This window comes from Hibiscus syriacus, unplaced genomic scaffold (genome assembly GCF_006381635.1).
Source record: "Hibiscus syriacus cultivar Baekdansim isolate YM2019G1 unplaced genomic scaffold, ASM638163v2 tig00110333_pilon, whole genome shotgun sequence".
NCBI classification, from domain to species: Eukaryota; Viridiplantae; Streptophyta; class Magnoliopsida; order Malvales; family Malvaceae; genus Hibiscus; species Hibiscus syriacus.
In genome coordinates, this window is record NW_024062689.1 from 626445 (window position 1) to 646910 (window position 20466).

Below are 20466 nucleotides of genomic sequence, written 5' to 3' on the forward strand. Positions count from 1 at the left end.
GACGGAGAGACGGGAGACGTGTGGGGACTGGAAGCTTTTTTCGCCGGTGGGCACCGTTGCACTGCTTCATTTTCCAGCGGTTCCTTTCTGGGTTTTCTTTCCTACCGAAAGATCGCTTCGTTCCCACGGCATATTCATTTTTTTGCTACTTTACTCTTTATCATTTTCCCTACCCCCTCGTTAATTTTAGCAGATTACATTTAGAAAGAAAATAGATGCCGGAGGAGGGGATTAGCGTTATTAATATGCTTTGGGTAATGCTATTCTCTGGGTTCTTTTCAGCAGCAATGGCGATGATTGTTCTATCTCCTTCGTTCCAGTTATTTCCACCAGCTGAAGCCATTAGGTCCTCTCAACTCGATAGCTATCTCCGGATACCTTCAGAGCAGCCCTTACTAAAAGACCGGTTCTCTTTTCGAAAAGCTTCGCAATTCCGCAATGCCGAGAAATGCCTCTCCGCCGGTCACAACATCACCGACGTTTGTGATCCTTCTTTAGTCCACGTGGCTATAACTCTTGATGTCGACTACCTGCGTGGCTCAATTGCCGCCGTTCACTCCATTCTCAAGCATTCGTTGTGTCCGGAGAACGCCTTCTTCCATTTCCTCGTCACCGACACCAATCTGGAAACTCTAGTTCGCTCCACGTTTCCTCAATTGAAGTTCAAGGTATATTATTTTGACTCCGAGATTGTGCGGAACCTGATATCGACTTCCGTTAGGCAAGCCCTCGAACAGCCGTTGAATTATGCGAGGAATTACTTAGCGAATCTGCTTGAGCCGTGCGTAAAAAGAGTGATTTATTTGGACTCCGATCTAGTCGTCGTCGACGACATCACCAAACTCTGGAGCGCCAACCTTGGTTCACGAATAATCGGCGCGCCGGAATATTGCCACGCCAACTTCACAAAATATTTCACCGCCGGTTTCTGGTCGGACGAACGGTTTTACGGGACATTCATGGGGCGGAATCCGTGCTATTTTAACACGGGGGTGATGGTGATCGATCTGGTGAAATGGAGGAGGGTCGGATACACGAAGCGGATCGAACGGTGGATGGAAATCCAGAAAACCCGACGGATCTACGAGCTGGGTTCGTTGCCGCCGTTCCTGTTAGTTTTTGCGGGACGTGTGGCGCCCATAGAGCATAGATGGAACCAACACGGCTTGGGTGGGGACAACGTGAGGGGAAGTTGTCGAGACTTGCATCCCGGTCCGGTTAGTCTCTTACATTGGTCCGGTAAAGGTAAACCATGGGATAGACTCGACTCGAGACGACCGTGCCCGCTCGATGCATTATGGGCGCCTTACGACTTGTACGGACACGCACATTGAAACACCGCGAGAAGCGATAAATTGCCTGTAGAATTCCGACCAGGGACCATTTTAAATGCCCTGTGATGTTTTAACCGCCGGTGGGTTGTCCATTTTCAATGGTAGCCAAATGCCAATAGATACGGAAGCATCTTTGGTGGTCATCTGCTTTGTTGGCATCGGTGCAATATTGTCCATTTTTTCTGCAGGCTTGTGTTTATTTTTTTTGGTTATTTTTTAATAATTACTTTTACTCTTTTTAATACTCCAATTAAAGTGGCACGTGTACGTGCATTATACATATGCATACAAACACTAATCATAACCGTAGGAACTGAATGGGTGATGGGCACCTTATGCCCTGGCATCATACGTGGCCAGTTGGTGGAACTGATCATCTGAGCACCGCATGATTTGTTCCTTTTTGGTATCATCATGTTGTTCTTAATTTCCTCTGTGGCTATCTGGCTAAGATGTGGCATCAACCTTCATGCGGCTGCTTTGCTTCGTATGTTATCTCAGCTATTAAGTATGAAGAAAGAAAAAAGGTTGTTTTAAAACATGACCTGGACATTGCAACAGCCGCAGTTAGGCCTACAATGTTTCTTTTGGTGGTGAACTCATAAAAAAAGACCAATTGACACCCACAACTTCCGATCTCAATTAATTATTAATCTCTTCCTAATCCCTTTTTTTTAAATCATTGGCGAGTTTAGACGATTTCATAAGGAGATAAAAAAGGAATTTAAATCTCTTGGATTTTGACCTCATCTGATGTAATTGATGAATATATTTTACATGTTTTAAAGATTAATAGGGACTTGTTTTCTTATACTCTCTTGTTCTATATCAGAAAATTCCAAAAACATAGGTCATCTAATTTATTATCGACATTAAATATATAAGATTTTGAGTTTTAATCTTTAATTTTGTTCGATCTATAAATCAATTAATAAATCGATCTTATAATAGATATAAATTTTAAGAGAAACAAATAAATATAAAAAAGGATAAAGTACAATATTGATCACTTTCGTTTTAAGTTTTTGTACATTTTTTTATCTCAGAAATAAAATAAAAATATTTAGTAACTTTCGATTTTATTTAATTTAGATGTGATTGAATGTTAACTACCGTCAAACGTTTAACGAATTATTGACGGGATAGTGAGTATAATTTTCTCTAAATGGAAAACGGGATCTCGTTAAAACCCCTTCATAATCCACGTTAAACTGAGTTCAACGATGAAAAGTTGAAGGAGAAAAAAATACCCAATAAAGTTTTATAAAATCAGAACAATTGCAAATCCAAAGCAAAACAGTTATACTAAAACCACCGTACACGTGAAACCCAGAAACATTAGAGCCCAGCAGAACAAACAAAGAGGAACCACAATCCAACAGGTACTAAACTAAAACGAGAGGACAAAATCAGTAAAACACCAGTAGCACCTCTACAGGTAGTAACGAGAAGACGGACAACATCAGCAATTCGGTCCAAACATAACAACCAAAACAAGCACCGAAAATGGGAATGCTCCAGCTTCCGACTGGATAAAACAGCAGATTCCAAGCAATAACGTAACTCCTGGGATTGCAGATCATTCATTACAAGAACCCAATATAGAAGCAACACATAATTCTATGTAAGTCTAGGGCGAAACTCCTACAGGGGAGGAGGAGCTAAGACATAAAACCGACGTGGCCAGCTTACTAACATAGCGTCTATCCGCAACAGTCAAATTAAGCATAATATCATCAATAGAGAAGGAAGAATCCAAGAATCTAGCCTTAAACCACCAAGTTAATCAGGATTTAATAAAAAACAAAAGCTGTAAATAATCAACCGTATTACTGTTGAAAATAACAGCATTCCTATGTAGCCACAGAGACCAAATGATCACGAAGGGAATCATTTCACAAAGACGGCTACCGAAATATCGGGGTCTAGCAAAGCTCTACGCTGCCATGAACTTACCAGGGTCATGATGGAAGACCATAGAAACGTTTCACAAAGCATAAAGGTGAGCTCAGATCTTCCAAGAAACTAAGCAGGAGCAAAAGAGTTGTTTAACAGATTCAGGAGCATTACAGAGGGGGTAGAGGTTATCCACAATCGAAGACACACCTCTCTTTAAGAGTTCCGACTTTAACTGGAACATGTCGATGAAGAACCAACCCGAGGACTCGACCCAGACCATTCTTTCAAATCACTGCAGCTTCTGTTCTCACGCAGCTTCTGTAAAACCAGTCAAACATGAACCAAGTGTTCCCGCCAATGCTTATTGTAAATTAGAATATCATCCAGAAAAATGAAAACAAATTTACGGAGGAAAGGCCCGAAAAAGATGATTCATTGTTGCCTAGAATGTGGAGGGTTAATCCAAATGGCATTACGAGGAATTCGTAATGCCCTCGTGAGTCTGAAACGTGGTTTTATGAATATCCTTCGCTTTAACCCGAATCTGGTGGTACCCGACCTACAAGTCCAACATGGAGAAATACTCGAACGTTTCCAATTTATCAAACAACTCATCTTCCGTGGGAATAAAAAATTTGTCTTTGACTGCATCTGCGTTCAAGGCCCTGTAATCGACGCAAAAATGCCATGTGCCATCTTTCTTCTTGACAAGGAGCACAAGCAAGGAAAATGGGTTGGTGCTCTTGTGAATCAGATTATTATCTAACATTTGTTGGACCTGGCGTTAAACTTCCGCTTTCTGAAAATACGGATACCGATAGGGTCGAATTTTGATTGATTTACTCATGGGCTGTAGATGTATGGAGTGGCCAGTGTCTCGAGGAGGTGGTAGTCCCTATGGAGTCACAAACACAGTTGCAAACTCAGTCAGCAATTCTTCAATCTCAAGAGAATCTAGTACCTGCTCTGTCACTGGCGGTGTATCCATACGTAAACAGTAACAAGCGGCCAAGGCATTAGTATCAAACATACGACAGAGGGACTGAAAGTTGACTCGGGAAGGAGCTAGACCCGGTTCACCCTGCCAGTGATGTTCTATAATCCCTAATCAAAACTGAAATTGAATTTTCTCAAAATCCATTGTGACAGGCTCGAGAGTGGCCATCCAGGCTACCCCTAAAACCATTTCGGTGACTTCCAAAGGAAGTACAAGAAATTAGTAACCAGCTGTGTTCCTTGAACCGTTAATTGAAGTTCTCGAACGCACCCTTCATTCTTCAATTTGTCCTCGTTACCCACAAAAACGCGAAAATTAGGTGCGGCTGTGATGGGTAATCCTAAATATTTGGCCACTCATGATTAAACGAAATTCTGTACTACTACCATCAATCAAGATACTTCCTTGAATTTCGTCGGTGACTCGAAGTGTATTTGGTATGAAGCAACCTGCGAGGGCATTAAAAGAAACCAAAGATTGTTCCTGCACCGCTTAATTAGAACCGTAGACATCCGTTTTTGTCCGGGTTCTAACTTATTATTATTATTATTATTATTATTTACATATTTTGTAGGCTCGAAACCAATGCCCAAACAACAAAGAACCCGAAGCCCATAATACAAAAACAACCAAGCCTGCCAGGTTCCGGCCCATGACTGGAGCCCAATAGAAGACCCAAAACCCGATTAAGGTTCCATCTCCAGCCTTCAACGCCGTCACCCTCCCAGTCGTCAGATCTGACGAAAATTAATGGCCCAAATGCAATTCCAACTAGGGTTTTTTTAACTCTAAATGTGTCATCTCCCGCCACTCAAGCTGAGCCATGCCCAGCTCCCACTGTCGTCGTTTCAACCAGATATCAAATCAATCAAGGGAAAGAAAAGCAGTCAGAGGAAAAACAAATATAAAAACATATTTGTACCAAAAGAAATCTCGAGAAAATAGGGGCTTGTCATAAGTTAAAATAGGGCACCCAAACCCTATATTCTTGGTACCAACAAAAGATCTCACCAAATCTAACATGCAAAATAAAAGAGAGATCAGAAAGGGGAGAAGACACCAGATTCGAACTGAGAGAAGAAAAAGAAGAGATTCGATCAGAGAAGAAAAAGGGAGAGAAAAAGAACACAAAAAAAACAAAGAGCCAAAAATCTGAAAAAGTGAGATAAAAAAGATAGAGGACAGAGGAAAAACCGAACAAAACAAAAGAAAAGAAAAGGGAGAAACCCCTTACCTTTGATCAGAAGAACATTGAAAAACCTTAAGGGTCATCGAGTCTTTGAGTCTTCGAAAGGTAAACCCTAGATCTAGGGCTCTAGGGTGAGTTTTAGGCTAAAGGGGGCTAGGATCCGAGTTTAGGAGGACGTAAGAAGCATTTTGGGAGGTTTTTGTTTCCTCCGGCCACCGTGAGCGGACGTGAATCGCCACTGGAGAATGGCGGCCCCTCTCTCCCGACGAGGAGAAGTTGATAGAGTTTGGGAAATTCTCTCTCTCTTTTGTCAAACAAAATGAAAAATGAGGAGAGAATGAGGAAAAGCCCTCTAACCGGGCTTATATACCATGCACGAAACGACATAGTTTCGAAAGGGGTGGGTTTGTATTTTAGCGCGTTAAATAATCATAATTTAAGTCCCTCTGTCTTTATAATTTTACCTTCTGGCCATTGATTGAAGTATTATATTATTTTGTTTCGAGCTTTTATCTTTCCATATTTATATTTAAGTCACTGATTTTTATATTATGACATGTTTTCTAATATTTAAATATGACCCTAAGGTTTATGATTCTTCTGTTTTGGTCACTATTTAGTATGAATGCATTTAGGTATAATTATTATTTTCTCTTTCATGTTTCTAGTTTAGTTTATTTTCATCCTTAATATTATTTATGGATTATTTTTTTCCAGTACCTTTATTGTTTAATATGTTCGATTGTGGCTCTGGTTTTTCTGTAATTTTTGTTTGGTCCTTCAAGTTTCTGTTAGTACCATTCTGATCCCTTAAATCACCAAATATGCTTATTTTTGTTGTTTGTATGTTGATCTGTAATATTTTCTTATTTTTTTTCTAGTCCTTCATATATATGCATATTTTGTACATTATGTTTTTATATGTTTAATATTAAATAAATAAATATTATTAGCCGTATTTGCAATAGATATTTTGTTCTATTCTTCAAATCGTATTTATTTTCATCATATTTCATTATCTATTGATATGTTACACGAATATTTTCAAGAACTTTATTTGTATAATGGGCGTGGAAAGAACTACTTGATCGAAGTAGTGTAATCCAATATCACGTTCGAACAAAATTTTTGTATAATATTTATTAAAATAATGGTTTTTTATATAATATTTTATTTTAATTTTAATTTTTTTTTCATGTTGTTTTAGTTTATGTTAGTATTAATGATGTATGTTTTCGAAAAGTGAATTATAATTTATTTCATACAAAATTTTGATATTAATTTAATATTTTAAATAATTCAAAGATAGAATATTCTTTTACAGATGAAAAATATGTGAGATGGCTTTTCCGACGGAGGATCACAAATATCGAGATTTCTTATCAAGTCAAAGAATTTTCTTTAAATAATTAATTCGAAATAAAAGGATTATAATTTAATTTTCTATTCGAATTTTTAGCAAACGCATACCTACTTTGGTATTTTAAATGATTTTCCTTAATTGTTTAAAAGATGTTTTTAGGTATTTGACCTACCTAACCTAAATGTCGATGGCGATTCTAATTCAAATTCACCAATTTTTAAAATAAAAGTCATAATTGTTTTTTTTAACTTAATTGTTTTTCAAAAGAATGGTTATGACAAGAGTCATGGTAATTTTACCCAAAAATCATCCTGACAGGAAATAATTACCTGTCAGGCATTGTTTCACCAAATTTTATCGATCTAGAACCTTTTCTGACAAGGCGCGGATGATTGGGTTTCGTCCGAGCTGACACTACGTCATGAAAGGCGCGGATGGTCATCCGCACCTAATCCGAGCTAGAGCCATGTAGGGACAAGCACAGATGTTGGATTTTGTCCGAGCTGGTGCCACATAAGGAAAGGCACAAATCGTCATCCGCGCCTTATCATTTTAAAAAATATGGTTTAAAAAATTCAATGAGTTGAAGAGTTTAATGGGGTTAGTTTATATAGGCATATTAGAGTGTTTAGGTTATGTTTTTTGACAATGTGAGATATTTGGGTTAGCTTAATGGCTCTATTAGAGATATTGTGATAACTCCAAATTTACTCTTATTATTTCGAAATTAAATGAACCACAAAAAACAATTTTGCCATACTTTTTCACTATTTTTTTCATTGAGGTTACTGGATTTACAACAGGAAAACACAAATAATGGAGAAAAAATTATTACCCTTCACCAAGGATGTGAAATTTTAGAAGCATATTCTCAACTAAGGGACTCATTTGCTATTCATATTAGGTATATTCCATTGTTAACCTGTTAAAATTTCAAGAGTGAAAATCTACCATTAGAAAGGTAAAAAGATAGAGTTTTAATAGGAAAATCACCAATTTTGAACCTCTTCCACTTAGAAAATTTTCAAAGCAAAGAAAACTTATTTTCTGGATTGAAACATTCATTCATGCTTTAGCAACTAGAACATAGTGAAATAAAAGAAAGAACAAAACAAATATCAAACGAATATTGCAAGAACAAACAAACTAAAAAGAAGAAGAAAAAAAAGGCTTTACATGGAATTTTTGTGATCAAAACGCTAAAAAAACACCATAAGACCACTCATTACTGCAACAAAGATTATTTAGTCTTTGCTTTAACGTTGAACCCGTCCATTCTTCACCTTTTAGCTTTTAGATTTTAGCTTTTATCACACATTGTCAAGAAACATAACTTAAATACTCCAATACGCCTATATAAGTTAACATCATTAAACTCTTCAACTCATGAAACTAATATGTATTAAATTATGATGTTAGACCCTATAATTTTATTTTTTTAATTTTTTAAAGTATATTTTTTTAAATGCTAAGGCGCGAATGGTGATCCGTGTCTGTCCCTACGTGGCGCTAGCTCGAATAAGGCGCGGATAACCATTCGCGCCTTTCATGACGTGGTGTCAGTTCGGACGAAACCCCACAAAAGCGCGGATGACGATCCACGTCTTGTTAAAAATAATGTTAGATCGATAAAATTTAAAAAAATAGTGCCTGATATGTAATTATTACCTGTCATGATGATATTTCGGTAAAAAAGCCAAGAGCCATCGGATTCATTTAGAATTGCTATCGGGGTTTAGATTCTTCCTCACCTTCATCATTGAGAAGAAAGAGTTGTGGATCTTTACACCTGTGGCCGGGAACGAATTTTGTGTTGTAGTTGTAACAGAGTCCTTTTTCACAGTGTGCTTGCGCTTCGACTTCTGAAACACGACGAGGTTTTATAGGATTAAGAGAGTGGAAATAAGACTCTAAAGGAGGTGGTCTGCTCGGTTGTATGTATGACCCAATTGTATTAGCAGGAGGAGAGGGTAATAGTGGAGACAGCTTAGGTCTGAAAAAATGGCGCATTGATTTTTTTGGTTCACCGAGACGAGCCTCATGAAATCGGGCCAGGGATAAAATCTCATTCATTGAAGTTGAGCGATGGATCAATACCTCATTTTTTATAATGGGACGCAAGCCAGATACGCGGCACTGAGTAAGAAATTCATCAGACATATTGGATGTTCGTAGGGCCAAGTCTTCGAAGCGGGTTCGATAGTCTTCTACCGTCGGTTTGGACCGGTTTCGATATTTGTCCTTCGAGTGATTCAAGTTCTAGCACTGCGAAACGTCGTTTGATAGCTCCAACCAAGTGATCCAGCCGCCTAACTGTTGTTGGTGTTGCATCTAACGAAACCATTTTTTGCAATTCCTTCCATTCGAAATGAAGCCATAGTGGACTCGGTGGTGGTCTTCGGTACCATAAAACTCGAAGAAATCATTGGCAGATGTCAGTCATTCCTCTGGGCAGTCCCGTTAAATACTGGTAACTCAACTTGCATCGGTCTTAGGGTAAACGGAAAAATATTATCAGAATCAGAGCGTCCCTTTTCCTTTCCTCAATTGATCGCGCTATCGACCGTGAGTTCTCCCTCGACAAATATCGATGCTGGAATGCCCAATTGGTGGGAAATAACTTGTAGCTGACGGGTCATTTCTTGGAGAGTCGATTGAGTTGTTATGTTCCATTGCTCTTGCTTTGAAATATGGGCTTGTAGTGAAGTGAGGGTCTGTTCATGGCGGGAATGTTGTATCCTGAAGGGATTTGATGAATTCAGTGTTGTTTACCATATTGGCAAGGTTAACGAAAACACCATATGTTGTGAATACAAATAGATAATAGAAAAATAAAAACAAAGAAAAAGATAGTAGATTTAGAATTGGGAATTTCTAAGGATTTAAGATAGATTTTTCTTTACAAGCAAATTTTATTTTTATACTAAGCCTGTGAGAAATGGACAAAGTCTGTTGAGGCCTCAGCTGTCTTTGTCTCTCTCGTGCTCCTACGTAATTCATGGGTGTTCTTGTTGACCGTTGTTGGGTTGTTACTCCCCTCTCCAGGGTGAAGCTGTCCATGCAGTACAAGAGAGATGTCGTCTAGAGTAATTAATTTGGGGTTAGGGTATATAATTTTAAGGTTTGATTTTAGATTTTATTTTTTATAATCTTATGTGACAAAATATATTAATATAATAAGCCATGTCATAGAAAAAATAATAAAATAAATGAGAGTGATTAAGATAGGAGCTATACAAAAATTGAGTGATTAATTTTTTTAAATTTTAGTGACTAAAATAGGAGTGAGAAGATAGTTGAGTGATGAATAGTGTAGTTTACTCTATATAAAATATAATTTACTCAAACATTAATGATCATTTATGTAATTTATTCTTTTTAATTTTATATATAAATTGTGTGTGTCACGTCATTGTTAACCTCAATAATCACATTTTAATTAGATAAAAATAAAAGTGACTAATATTATGTATTTTAAATTTAATAAAGAAAATTACACAAAATTTAAACGAAATCGATCAATTTATAATTTACTCGTATAATAAAAAAGACTAACAAAAATATAAGATGGAACAAACACAAACTAAGAATCACTTGTGTCTCTGTCAACGTCAAATAAATTAAATTGTAAATTTCAAACCCTTCAAATTCAGAAATTCAATGGTAAGGTCTGTACGACAGATGCTTTGTTGGCCCACGGTTCAGAAATACGCGACAAAGATGGCGATAAATAGCGAAGCATGCCAAAAGTATTCTTAGAATGAACAAATAATGTCAATCCAAATTACATTCAATGTGGAAAGGCACACAACATAGAGCTACATAATGAAGTAGAGGAACTTCATAAACTACATCAAGGGAACTGGAACTTCATCAAATCCTGTGTTCCACCAGATGGAGGATTTATGTACACCCAAAGCAATGAAACTATAATGGATAGCAACCCAGACCACACAAACACGATGGTCGGAACTTTACCCCTCCTTCCCATCAAACCCTTTGCAAACGGATAGAGATGGCAAAGCACCCAGAAGCTGAAAAACACCCCTCCCAGTAGCTTGCTCCATTGTGGAAACATGCTGTACATGGTCCTGGCTACACCCACCGCAATCGCAATCATGTTCACCATCATTATCGTGATCGGAGGAACCATCAGGAAGCTCCATTTCACCACGTATAGCTCCACAAACTCGTCGTCTCCGTCTTCCGGTGTGGCTGATTTTGAAGTTAATGTGAATGCGATGTCTACTCCTGCTATGACCTTCAATAGTCCTTGTAGCACGGCTGCGGGATGTGCACTGGTTCCCCCGATCAACCAAAACTGTTCGTTTCTCCACCAATCGTGTAATGTGATTCCCGACCACTTGATTTCGAGGATAGCTAGCAGGCATAATGTAATCGTGATGGCCAGCAAGAATATCAGGAAGGTTACGCTGAGGGATTGGACTATGAACTGTCCTGAGAATAGAGAGATTGCTGGCAGAATGCAGTAGACTAGGAGAAACATGGAAGTGAAAGGATACATTCCCACGTTGAAATAGGCTACCCTTTGCAAGAATTTCATTCGACGGCTAGCGAATAAGGCATTGTTCCTAGAAAAAAATATCTCAACAGAGCCAGTTGCCCAGCGGAGGACTTGGTGCAGCCGGTCGGTCAAATTGATAGGTGCGGTCCCTCGAAACGCATCCTTCTTGGTCACACAATATACCGACCTCCACCCGCGGTTGTGCATTCTATAACCGGTCACCACGTCTTCTGTGACAGAGCCATATATCCATCCTACTCGTTTCCCCCACTCGGTTCTATCCTCGTAGAAGCAAGAGATAACGCTTATCGCCTCTGCAACGATTGCAGCATCCAAAGGCTCACGTGGCACTGCAAGAGAACCTGCCGGCCTGCCTTTGTTTCCCTTTCCTTGCACATCCTGGAGCAGCCTTCCTTGGTATTCGGCAACTGGGATCGATGCGGCTAGAGAAGTAGAGTTCCCAAACCTTTTAGGAAGAAGCAAAGACTCAATATCTGCGTCATGATCATCATCCCCATTAATGGGCATTACCATCTCATCATTGGCTTTCTTTGTCACCTTGGGCTTCCTTAAAGCTAACTTGATTTTCCTTCTACCGAACCACCCATGATGCTCGGTGGCTCTAGGAGGACTAAAACCATAGAGAGCGGTTCGCCGGAAAATGCAGCCTGTACCTACATACATTGGACCCTGCAAACCATCAAGAGCTCTCATGCTTACATCAAAGAACACTGTGTTATGATTCGCATATCGATCATTCGGGTCGATTCCCTCGAACCTTTGTGGGAATTGAACATAACAAATCCTGTCACCACCTCTGTCAAGCATAAAGCACATTCCTTCCCTGAGAGCCAAGGAATTGTAAACATAGTGATCACAGTCAAGATTGAGGATGAATGGTCCATTTGACATGATAGCACTGGTTCGAACCAGAGCATTCATGGCCCCGGCTTTCTTGTTGTGATCGTAACCCGGTCGTTTCTCACGGGATACATAAACCAGCATAGGCAACCTAATATCAACTTCTGTTGTGTCGATCAAGTTCTCCCCATCTGCCTCTGCACCATAAACCGGTTCGGCATTCGGCGGAGCGAGCATCGCCTATAGAGAAAACTAAATGTTAGCCTTTGAAAATCAAAACAAATTCAATAAACCATTGATGAAATATACCTGAATAATCCCAGCATGATCTCCTTTTGAATGGTCTGACTCAGCAGAGGCCCATGTTCCAGGCCAGTGAGAACCATCAGACATCCAGGTAGCCTTAGGAATCTTAATAGGATCTGAAAGATTGCCTCCCATTTCCATCTGTTTCTTCTTTGATCTAAGCTCTTCATGAGCATTGTAAGCATCCGATCTCCTCCTAATGGAGTCCGGTAATGAGTTAATCCTCACCTTGAATTCATCATACTCTCTCTTCACTCTCCTCCTCTCCCTAACGAAATCAAGCCTCACTTTGTTCTTCAAAAAGTCACGTTTTTGTCCGAAATACGCTTCAGGATTTCGAGGGTTAATGTCGTGTTTCCGGCAAAAAGGAACCCAAATTCTAGCAAAGCTAGCCGTCTCCGCTAAAGCTTCGAATGTCAGAAGAGCACCACCATCATCTGAGAGATAACAAGCAAGTTTTTCCACTGGATAGTCAACAGCTAGGATCGAAAGGATGGTGTTTGCTGTGACAAGAGGTGGTTCCTTTTCGGGATCCGCCGTGGAAACAAAAACATCAATGCCCGGAAGATCCGATCTCCCTTTTGGATTACGAAGATTCGGGGACTCGAAACGCTCCTTAAGAACCGAGAGATCGGTTATTCTGTTTACAGGACAGAGCTTCGGAAGCTGATCTAGTAACCATGAAAAGGCAAACCAGAGCTCACATGTTATGGACATTCCCCATAGCCACATTGCATCACGGTTTGGGTGCCTTATCCTCCATGTAAGAAAGAAACTCAGGGCAACAAGACGAAGTATAATAAGCAATCTGCATACAAACAAACATATATAAAATTTAGTTTCTTCCTCGCCATCAGCACTACTAATGAAGTGAAAATAATTGAAATTTACCTGTATGGGCTGAGAATTGCAGCAGAAACTCCAACCTTCCTAGTCAAAGGTCTCTTACATCTCTCTCCAAAGTCTGGTGGATGCTCAAAGCCATTAGTTCCAGATCCAGCCCCATAACCATCTTTAGGCCACACCGCATTTCCGTACCCGTATGTCCCTTTAGTCTCGAATAGCCACCTGGTATGATCGAAATCCGGTTGATGATTCTGCCCTTTGAATGATTTCACAAGTGACAGCCTTTTATCCAGCTTGAAGTCGGCAATTGACGGCAAAGGAAATGCCCGATCGTCTTCTTCCTCAGAACTAACTTCGTCCTTTTCTTCATCATCACCATCACTAGCATCCTTGTAAGGCTCTTTACATCCAGGGCAACGGCCACCGCCAATTCCGACACAATCCAAGTAACAGTGTGTGCAAATTTTGAACCCGCATTCACACTTTCCTTGAACTACTTTTTCATCACACCCTCTCATTCCGCAAATCAAGCCGGATTTCATAGTCTCGGGTTTCTCCAAGGAGCAATCGATGACGTGGCCTCGAGTAACCGAATTGTAGCCTCCGGTGAAAATAGTGCCCGAAATGAAACTCCTTTCGGGCTTCAGCTTCAACCCATCTTTATCACCTTCATTAAGGCTTGTTTGTGAGGCTGATATGGATTGGTGATCAGGTGTTGGAGGTATATGGACTGTGTAGCTTACAAATTCTGAGTTCATCTCTTCAATGGGATCATCTTTGGTCGTAGAGCTATACCTTCCTCCACTGGAAGCCCTCCTATTTCCTCCACCGCCGAGAGGACTTGCGTTGCTTGATATCGAAGCACGGCGTGGAATCGGGCTAGTTAATCCCATGCTTCTACTCCCACTTTCTTTTCCGGCTGATGAAACCGTTATCGTCCCCGGAGATGTAGCCGATTTCACCATCTTTACTGTGAATTTGGCTTTTCCAAAGAAGAAAAGGAAGCCAACCCTCGAACGTTGAATAAAAGAAAGTATGAATAATAGCCAGAAACCAAAAAAAAATCTAAGGAAAGATGAAAATTTCTTGAACTGAGAAATGAATTGGGTGCATTTCAATTTTTGAAGGCTAAAAGGTTTATCACAACGGTCGATTAGTTCTAAAATGATCAAACGGCTATTTTTTTAAAAATCAAAACGGTCGAGGTTGCTTTATCTTGTAGGGGACCCGAACGAAGAGTAAAGTCAAAAAGTGGATGCTTTCTTAACTTCCAACGGTCCAATTAAATAAAATATTAGCGTCAATTTGATGGGCTCCATCGGTTCAAAATTTTACCTCAATTAATTTGGATCTGAATTCATTTGTTTATTATTATTTAAAAAAAAATTACACACTTTACAGACTCAGTCGGCAGGATCTGAGTTTCTTTATAATTGTACTTAACAGGTGAAAAGAAAATAGTATACGATAGCTTGGGGAAAGGAAGGTTGATGTTGTTTGAGAACGGTATATTCTTTTTAATTTAGATAAAAAGTCACTCAAAAACAATAATAATCAAAATTATTTATTAAGAAAAAAATATTCGATTTGATAAGACAAAATAATAAAAAGGATTTTTAACGACAAATTATTTTATGGATCCTTTTATCACCGCATTATCCATAATCTTTATTAATATAGGGAAACCTCTCCCTTTTATTCCGTATGCGATCATTGTTTTTGGTGTTTCATCAGGATACCTAAGATGAGGATTGATGGCTCAAGGTCATCATTCTTGCTAGAGTGAGAGTCATACGTTGGTGTGGTGTGGGTCCTTTGTTCCGTGGCACGATGGTTGTTAGCTATGTCTCGTTAATTGTCGGATGCCAGACTTGAGAGCTGATAGAACCATGTCCTTTGATTTTTATTTTTAGGGTCTAAATATATATCTAGGAGCGACCTTTTCAAAGAGTCTTTTTTATCAGCTTTCGTAGAGTATTAGGAGGAGGTACAACATATACCACCCACGTATGTAATGGTATGATTCGAGATATATCATGCAATTTTATTCGTCAAGGGTTGACTTATTATAATGTTACGAGTTGTATTAGTTGTTAGGTTGAGATCAATAAGGTATAGCATGTTATAAATTATGGTTAACGATTTTTGGTTTCCTTCATACAATAAAATCATCTTAATACTGTAGTTAACAGATAAGTTTTAAGATTATTTTAATAAAAACATTTTAACGTTGTACTGAATTGAACCTCAAAATGCGAGGAAAATTATTTCAATAATATAGTGATCTTAACCTCTTAAGTAGGGCTCCTCTCACACTTTCAAGGAAACTTACATCAAAATATCACCTGCACATAGGCGGTTGGTTGTTCGATGGTTCGGACAAGATGGATATGACATGAGAATAGGGAAAGGAATGAAAAGATTGTTTGGCAAAGACTGGTGTGTTTCCGCTGCATGTCCCTTGACATGATGTTATCTCTTGGTTGGCTATGTTGGATAAGCTTGGCACTAGAGATAAGATGCATCGCATGGGGATGGTGGTGGAGAGTTCGTGTGTGTTGTGTAGAGATGCGGATGAGAGTAGGAATCATGTCTTCCTGGAGCGGCCTTTTTCAGGTGAGATTTGGGAGGAGGGTCTTGGTGCGCTGGGGAGCATCATTGTAGTTCCAGCAGCTAGGAGATCGGGTTGGGATGGACGCTTGTTCGTTGGAAGGGTAAGTCCATTTCCACTTTTTTATTTAAGATTTTTTGGAATGCATTCAAGAGCACACTTTAGAATTTCCCCCTTGAACTCTCCAAAATTTTTCATCTTAAAATTTTGTTTCAATGAACTTTTCGGCTCTTCGATCAATTCAATATTATTAACGGATCATCCACATATATAAGTACTATTATAATTTTATCTCATTTAACATTGTACAAATAGTGAGTTAATGAGGTCTCTATTAACCAAATGTTTCACTGTTTGAATGCATGTTTCAATCCATACAAAGATTTTTGTATTATGTATATCATCTTCTTCCCTTGGCTGTAAAAAACTCGTGACAATTTCGTATGGACTTCATGTGAATTCCTTTGAGCATTATAAACATCCATTTGACATAAAAGTCACTGAATTTTTTTTAAAAAAAATTAGGAGGAGCGATTAAGGTCGTGGAAAGAATTGAACGGCCGATGATTGGAAAGAGATTTTTTTTTTTAAATTGGGTTAGGGGTTCATAATATAAATAAAGACATAATATCAAAATTATCCCCCAATGCTAATTGAAATGGTCATTTTGTCCTCTATTCTTTTTTAAAGCATTTTGGCCTCTAACGTTTTATTTTAGAGTAAAAAGGCCCTTAATGTTGGACTGAATAAATATTTTGGTTTTATTTTTCTGGAGTATTTTGACCCTCAACGTTTTATTTTAGGATAAAAAAGACAATTATTTTAGAGCATTAACAATTTGGTAATTGATAATTTCCACACATATAGGGGCCTTTTTGCCCTAAAATAAAATATTGGCGACCAAAATGCTCCAAAAAGAATATGGGGCAAAATGAACATTTCAGTAAACATTGGACCCTGTTTTGTGGTTCCAAACATTGACTCATGATAAATAGAGAACATGTAAAACCAACAGAACCAACATTATTATTATTTTTTTTTGGAAATGCATAATGTAACACCCCCAACCCGTACCCGACCCGGATATGAGTCAGAGATATTACATTGACTTTTAAAACACAACTCTTAACCAATAATAGCAAAATATTTGAACTTATATTAAGAAAATACGATAATATACATATTGTAATATAAGTTTACCAAAATATTCAGAGCATACACAACTTAACCCTTTAATTACATGCCAACTGCCATTTACATAACAAAATGACCTACTGATTAAGTTGCTTCTGATCTGGTGGTTGCAGGAGTAATGCTGTCAAGCTGCTTCACCTGTCTCGTCTACTTTCTCGGATCCTACGTGTGAAACACTCACAAGCTAAGTCATTGACTTAGTGAGGCAATGTAATAATAATAACAAGGCAATGTAATAAAAATGTCATAATCATATGAAATGAGATGAAAGCATGTACTTAATCAATGTAGTCTACATCATCAATATCCATACCTGTAAGCATATTACTTTAACATTCATGAATTTGTATTAATAAGTTTATTGGCCCATGATATCATATTGAGAACCTAAGGTATCTGAGTAATGTGAGGTTGTGCACTATGCTGTCACCACAGCTCGTATAAATGCACCGAAGTGTCGCGTAGAATTGCACTGTAGTGCCATATAATAATGTTCATAAGGACCACATAGAATTCCTTAAGAATCATATACATATGCTAGGGATCACATATGTGTCTCACCAGATTTCACACATGTTCCAAAGAATATATATATATCCCGAAGGACCGCGTAGACCCTCTACCCTTGGCATGCCAACTATACCTATAGTTCTCATTTACATAACATGGGCTTTTACATTTCACGTAGTCTATATCGCGTAGACATGTAAATTCTTACCTTTTCACATAGCTCATAACTTTTCCTGCATATTCATGTCATATAATGCATTTTATATGAATTCATGTCATGTCTCATAATACAGAATATGATCATGTACCAAGATATAAAATCTAGACTTATCACAAGTCTAGAATTGAGTATATTTCTATAATTATGCTATGCATATGCACTCACCTATATTTCTTTGTCTTTTCCTCGATCGATCCTACTTGTAGATTGTTCCCGAACTCGTGTAGGCTCAGTATCTACATAAACATAATTTTCAAGATGATTATCAGATGTCTATGTCTTGAAATTAATCTTTAATAGCCTACCAATTTAAGGAATTAATAGTTTAGTCTTTCTCTTTTTTTTATATGGGGGAATCGGTTCCCCCCCTGGGGGGTATCGATTCCCCTCTAGCATTATGAAAATTCATATACGTTGAGGGGGTATCGATTCCCCTTGAATGGGTACCGATTCCCCTAGCCCAGAAATCCTATTTTGAGCTCGAAAATCATTTCATTTCAGCTCAAACATTCATATTTCACTCCCTTTAATACTCTTAGCTTTCATACACTTACTTAAACTAATTATTATCCATTCAATACCTCTAAAACTAAAAAAACTAATAATCCATATAGAATTTAAGAATCTTACTCAAATTCCAACTTGTTCTAATTTTAATTCTATCACCTCATACTTCTTAATTAACTTATTGACAAGTCAAAAATCTTATTCAAACTTCAAAAACTCATCCATATCAAAATTTCATCTAAAAACTCATTTTCCAAATCTATCTCTAAAACACTTATCTTGTTGTCTTAATGTCATATAAGCTTTCCTTTAGCTTATATAACCTCCAAACTTCAATTTCCAAGCTAAAAATCAAAGAAACTACCAAGGTTCAGATTCTTACCTTGAACTTGGTCTTCACGTTTGGAAGAAGAGAAGAGTGAAGAAGATAAGAAAGAAGGAAGAAGAGATGAGAGAAATCTGGAACCTTTGTTTCCTACTCAAGCCCCACGTGGGTTATAATATAACCCCATAAAATTTTTAATTATTATTTTTCCTTGCAAATGACCATTTTGTCCTTAAATTCATTTCATATTTACTAACAATTATTTTTAAACTATATAATTATTCTACTTTAATCACCAAATTCTGAATTTTTACAATTTAGTCACTAACCGTTACTTAGGATGTTACAAATCTCTCCCCCTTAAGAAAATTTGTCCTCGAATTTTCATTGCACGAACAAATGAGGGTATTGATGTCGGATATCTTCTTCACGCTCCCACGTTGCTTCTTCTACTCTGTGATTTCTCCACAACACTTTGACCAAAGGAATAATTTTATTCCTTAGTTGCTTCACCTCGTAAGCTAATATATGAACATGTTCTTCCTCATACGTCAAGTCAGGTCGAACCTCAATCTCTTCTGGTGTCACGATATGAGAAGGATCAGATCTATATCTTCGAAGCATTGAAACGTGAAAGACATCATGTATCTTTTCCATCTCAGGTGGTAAAGCTAGCTGATATGCTACAGGTCCTACTCTCTTTACAATCTCATATGGTCCAATAAACCGAGGACTCAATTTTCCTTTTCGACCAAATCTCAACACCTTCTTCCATGGAGACACTTTTAAAAACACTTTATCTCCAACTTGAAATTCAATTTCTTTCCTTTTTAGATCTGCATATGATTTCTGTCTGTCTGCTGCAGCTTTGAGATTACTCTGAATTATTTGGACCTTTTCTTCTACTTCCTGAATCAACTCAGGACCAAGCACTTCTTTATCTTTGAGCTCGTACCAGTTCAAAGGCGTACGACATTTCCTTCCGTAAAGAGCTTCATAGGGAGCCATTTTAATACTCGACTGATAGCTATTGTTGTAAGCGAATTCTGCCAGCGGTAAATACTTTTCCCATGATCCTTTAAATTCCATTACGCATGCTCTCAACATATCTTCAAATATCTGAATAGTTCTCTCTGATTGCCCATCAGTCTGAGGATGAAAAGCCGTACTAAAGTTTAAACGAGTTCCCAACGCTCCATGCAAAGATTTCCAGAATCTAGAAGTGAATCGAGGGTCTCGATCAGAGACTATAGAAACAGGTACTCCATACAATCTAATAACTTCTCTAATATACAGCTCTGCATACTTTTCCATAGAGAAATCCGTTCTAACCGAAAGGAAATGCGCTGACTTAGTTAATCGATCAACAATTACCCAGATTGATTCTCTTTTGTTCGGAGTCAAGGGTAACCCCGAAACAAAATCCATCGTAACATTTTCCCATTTCCATTGAGGAATGAAAAGCGGTTGCAATAATCCTGATGGAACTTGATGCTCGGCTTTGACTTGTTGACATGTCAAACACTTAGACACAAATTCGGTGATGCTTCGTTTCATCCCTGACCACCAAAATCGATCCTTCAAATCCATATACATCTTGGTTCCACCCGGGTGCATCGTTAACGGACTGCAATGAGCCTCTGTTAATATTTCTTTCTTCAAGTCGTCATTGTCGGGTATTACAATTCTTCCTTTACAATATAGATTCCATCTGAATTAATCTCAAAGTCTTTAATCTCTTTGTTCTTTACTTGTTCAATTCTTTTCAAACACACTTCA

General features: G+C 38.2%; 2 protein-coding genes across 2 annotated transcripts; one reads left to right on the forward strand and one right to left on the reverse strand.

Annotated features, from left to right (window-relative positions):
- LOC120120248 (probable galacturonosyltransferase-like 7) lies at positions 1–1349 on the forward strand. Its single transcript, XM_039139927.1, has one exon. The coding sequence runs from the start codon at positions 216–218 to the stop codon at positions 1332–1334; it is 1119 nt and encodes a 372-aa protein (XP_038995858.1). The 5' UTR covers positions 1–215; the 3' UTR covers positions 1335–1349.
- Positions 1350–10543: 9194 nt separating this feature from the next.
- LOC120120232 (cellulose synthase-like protein D5) lies at positions 10544–14420 on the reverse strand. Its single transcript, XM_039139912.1, has 3 exons — positions 13366–14420; positions 12478–13282; positions 10544–12408 (listed from the first exon to the last, which is right to left on the reverse strand). The coding sequence occupies exons 1-3, from the start codon at positions 14283–14285 to the stop codon at positions 10636–10638; spliced, it is 3498 nt and encodes a 1165-aa protein (XP_038995843.1). The 5' UTR covers positions 14286–14420; the 3' UTR covers positions 10544–10635.
- Between the last annotated feature and the right edge of the window lie 6046 nt (positions 14421–20466).

Coding starts and splice junctions, on each gene's coding strand:
- LOC120120248 (XM_039139927.1), top strand. CDS start 216: ATGCCGGAGGAGGGGATTAGCGTTATTAATATGCTTTGGGTAATGCTA.
- LOC120120232 (XM_039139912.1), bottom strand. CDS start 14,285: ATGGTGAAATCGGCTACATCTCCGGGGACGATAACGGTTTCATCAGCC. Junction 13,283..13,365: donor GCAATTCTCAGCCCATACAG/GTAAATTTCAAT, acceptor GTTTGTATGCAG/ATTGCTTATTATACTTCGTC. Junction 12,409..12,477: donor ATCATGCTGGGATTATTCAG/GTATATTTCATC, acceptor TTTTCTCTATAG/GCGATGCTCGCTCCGCCGAA.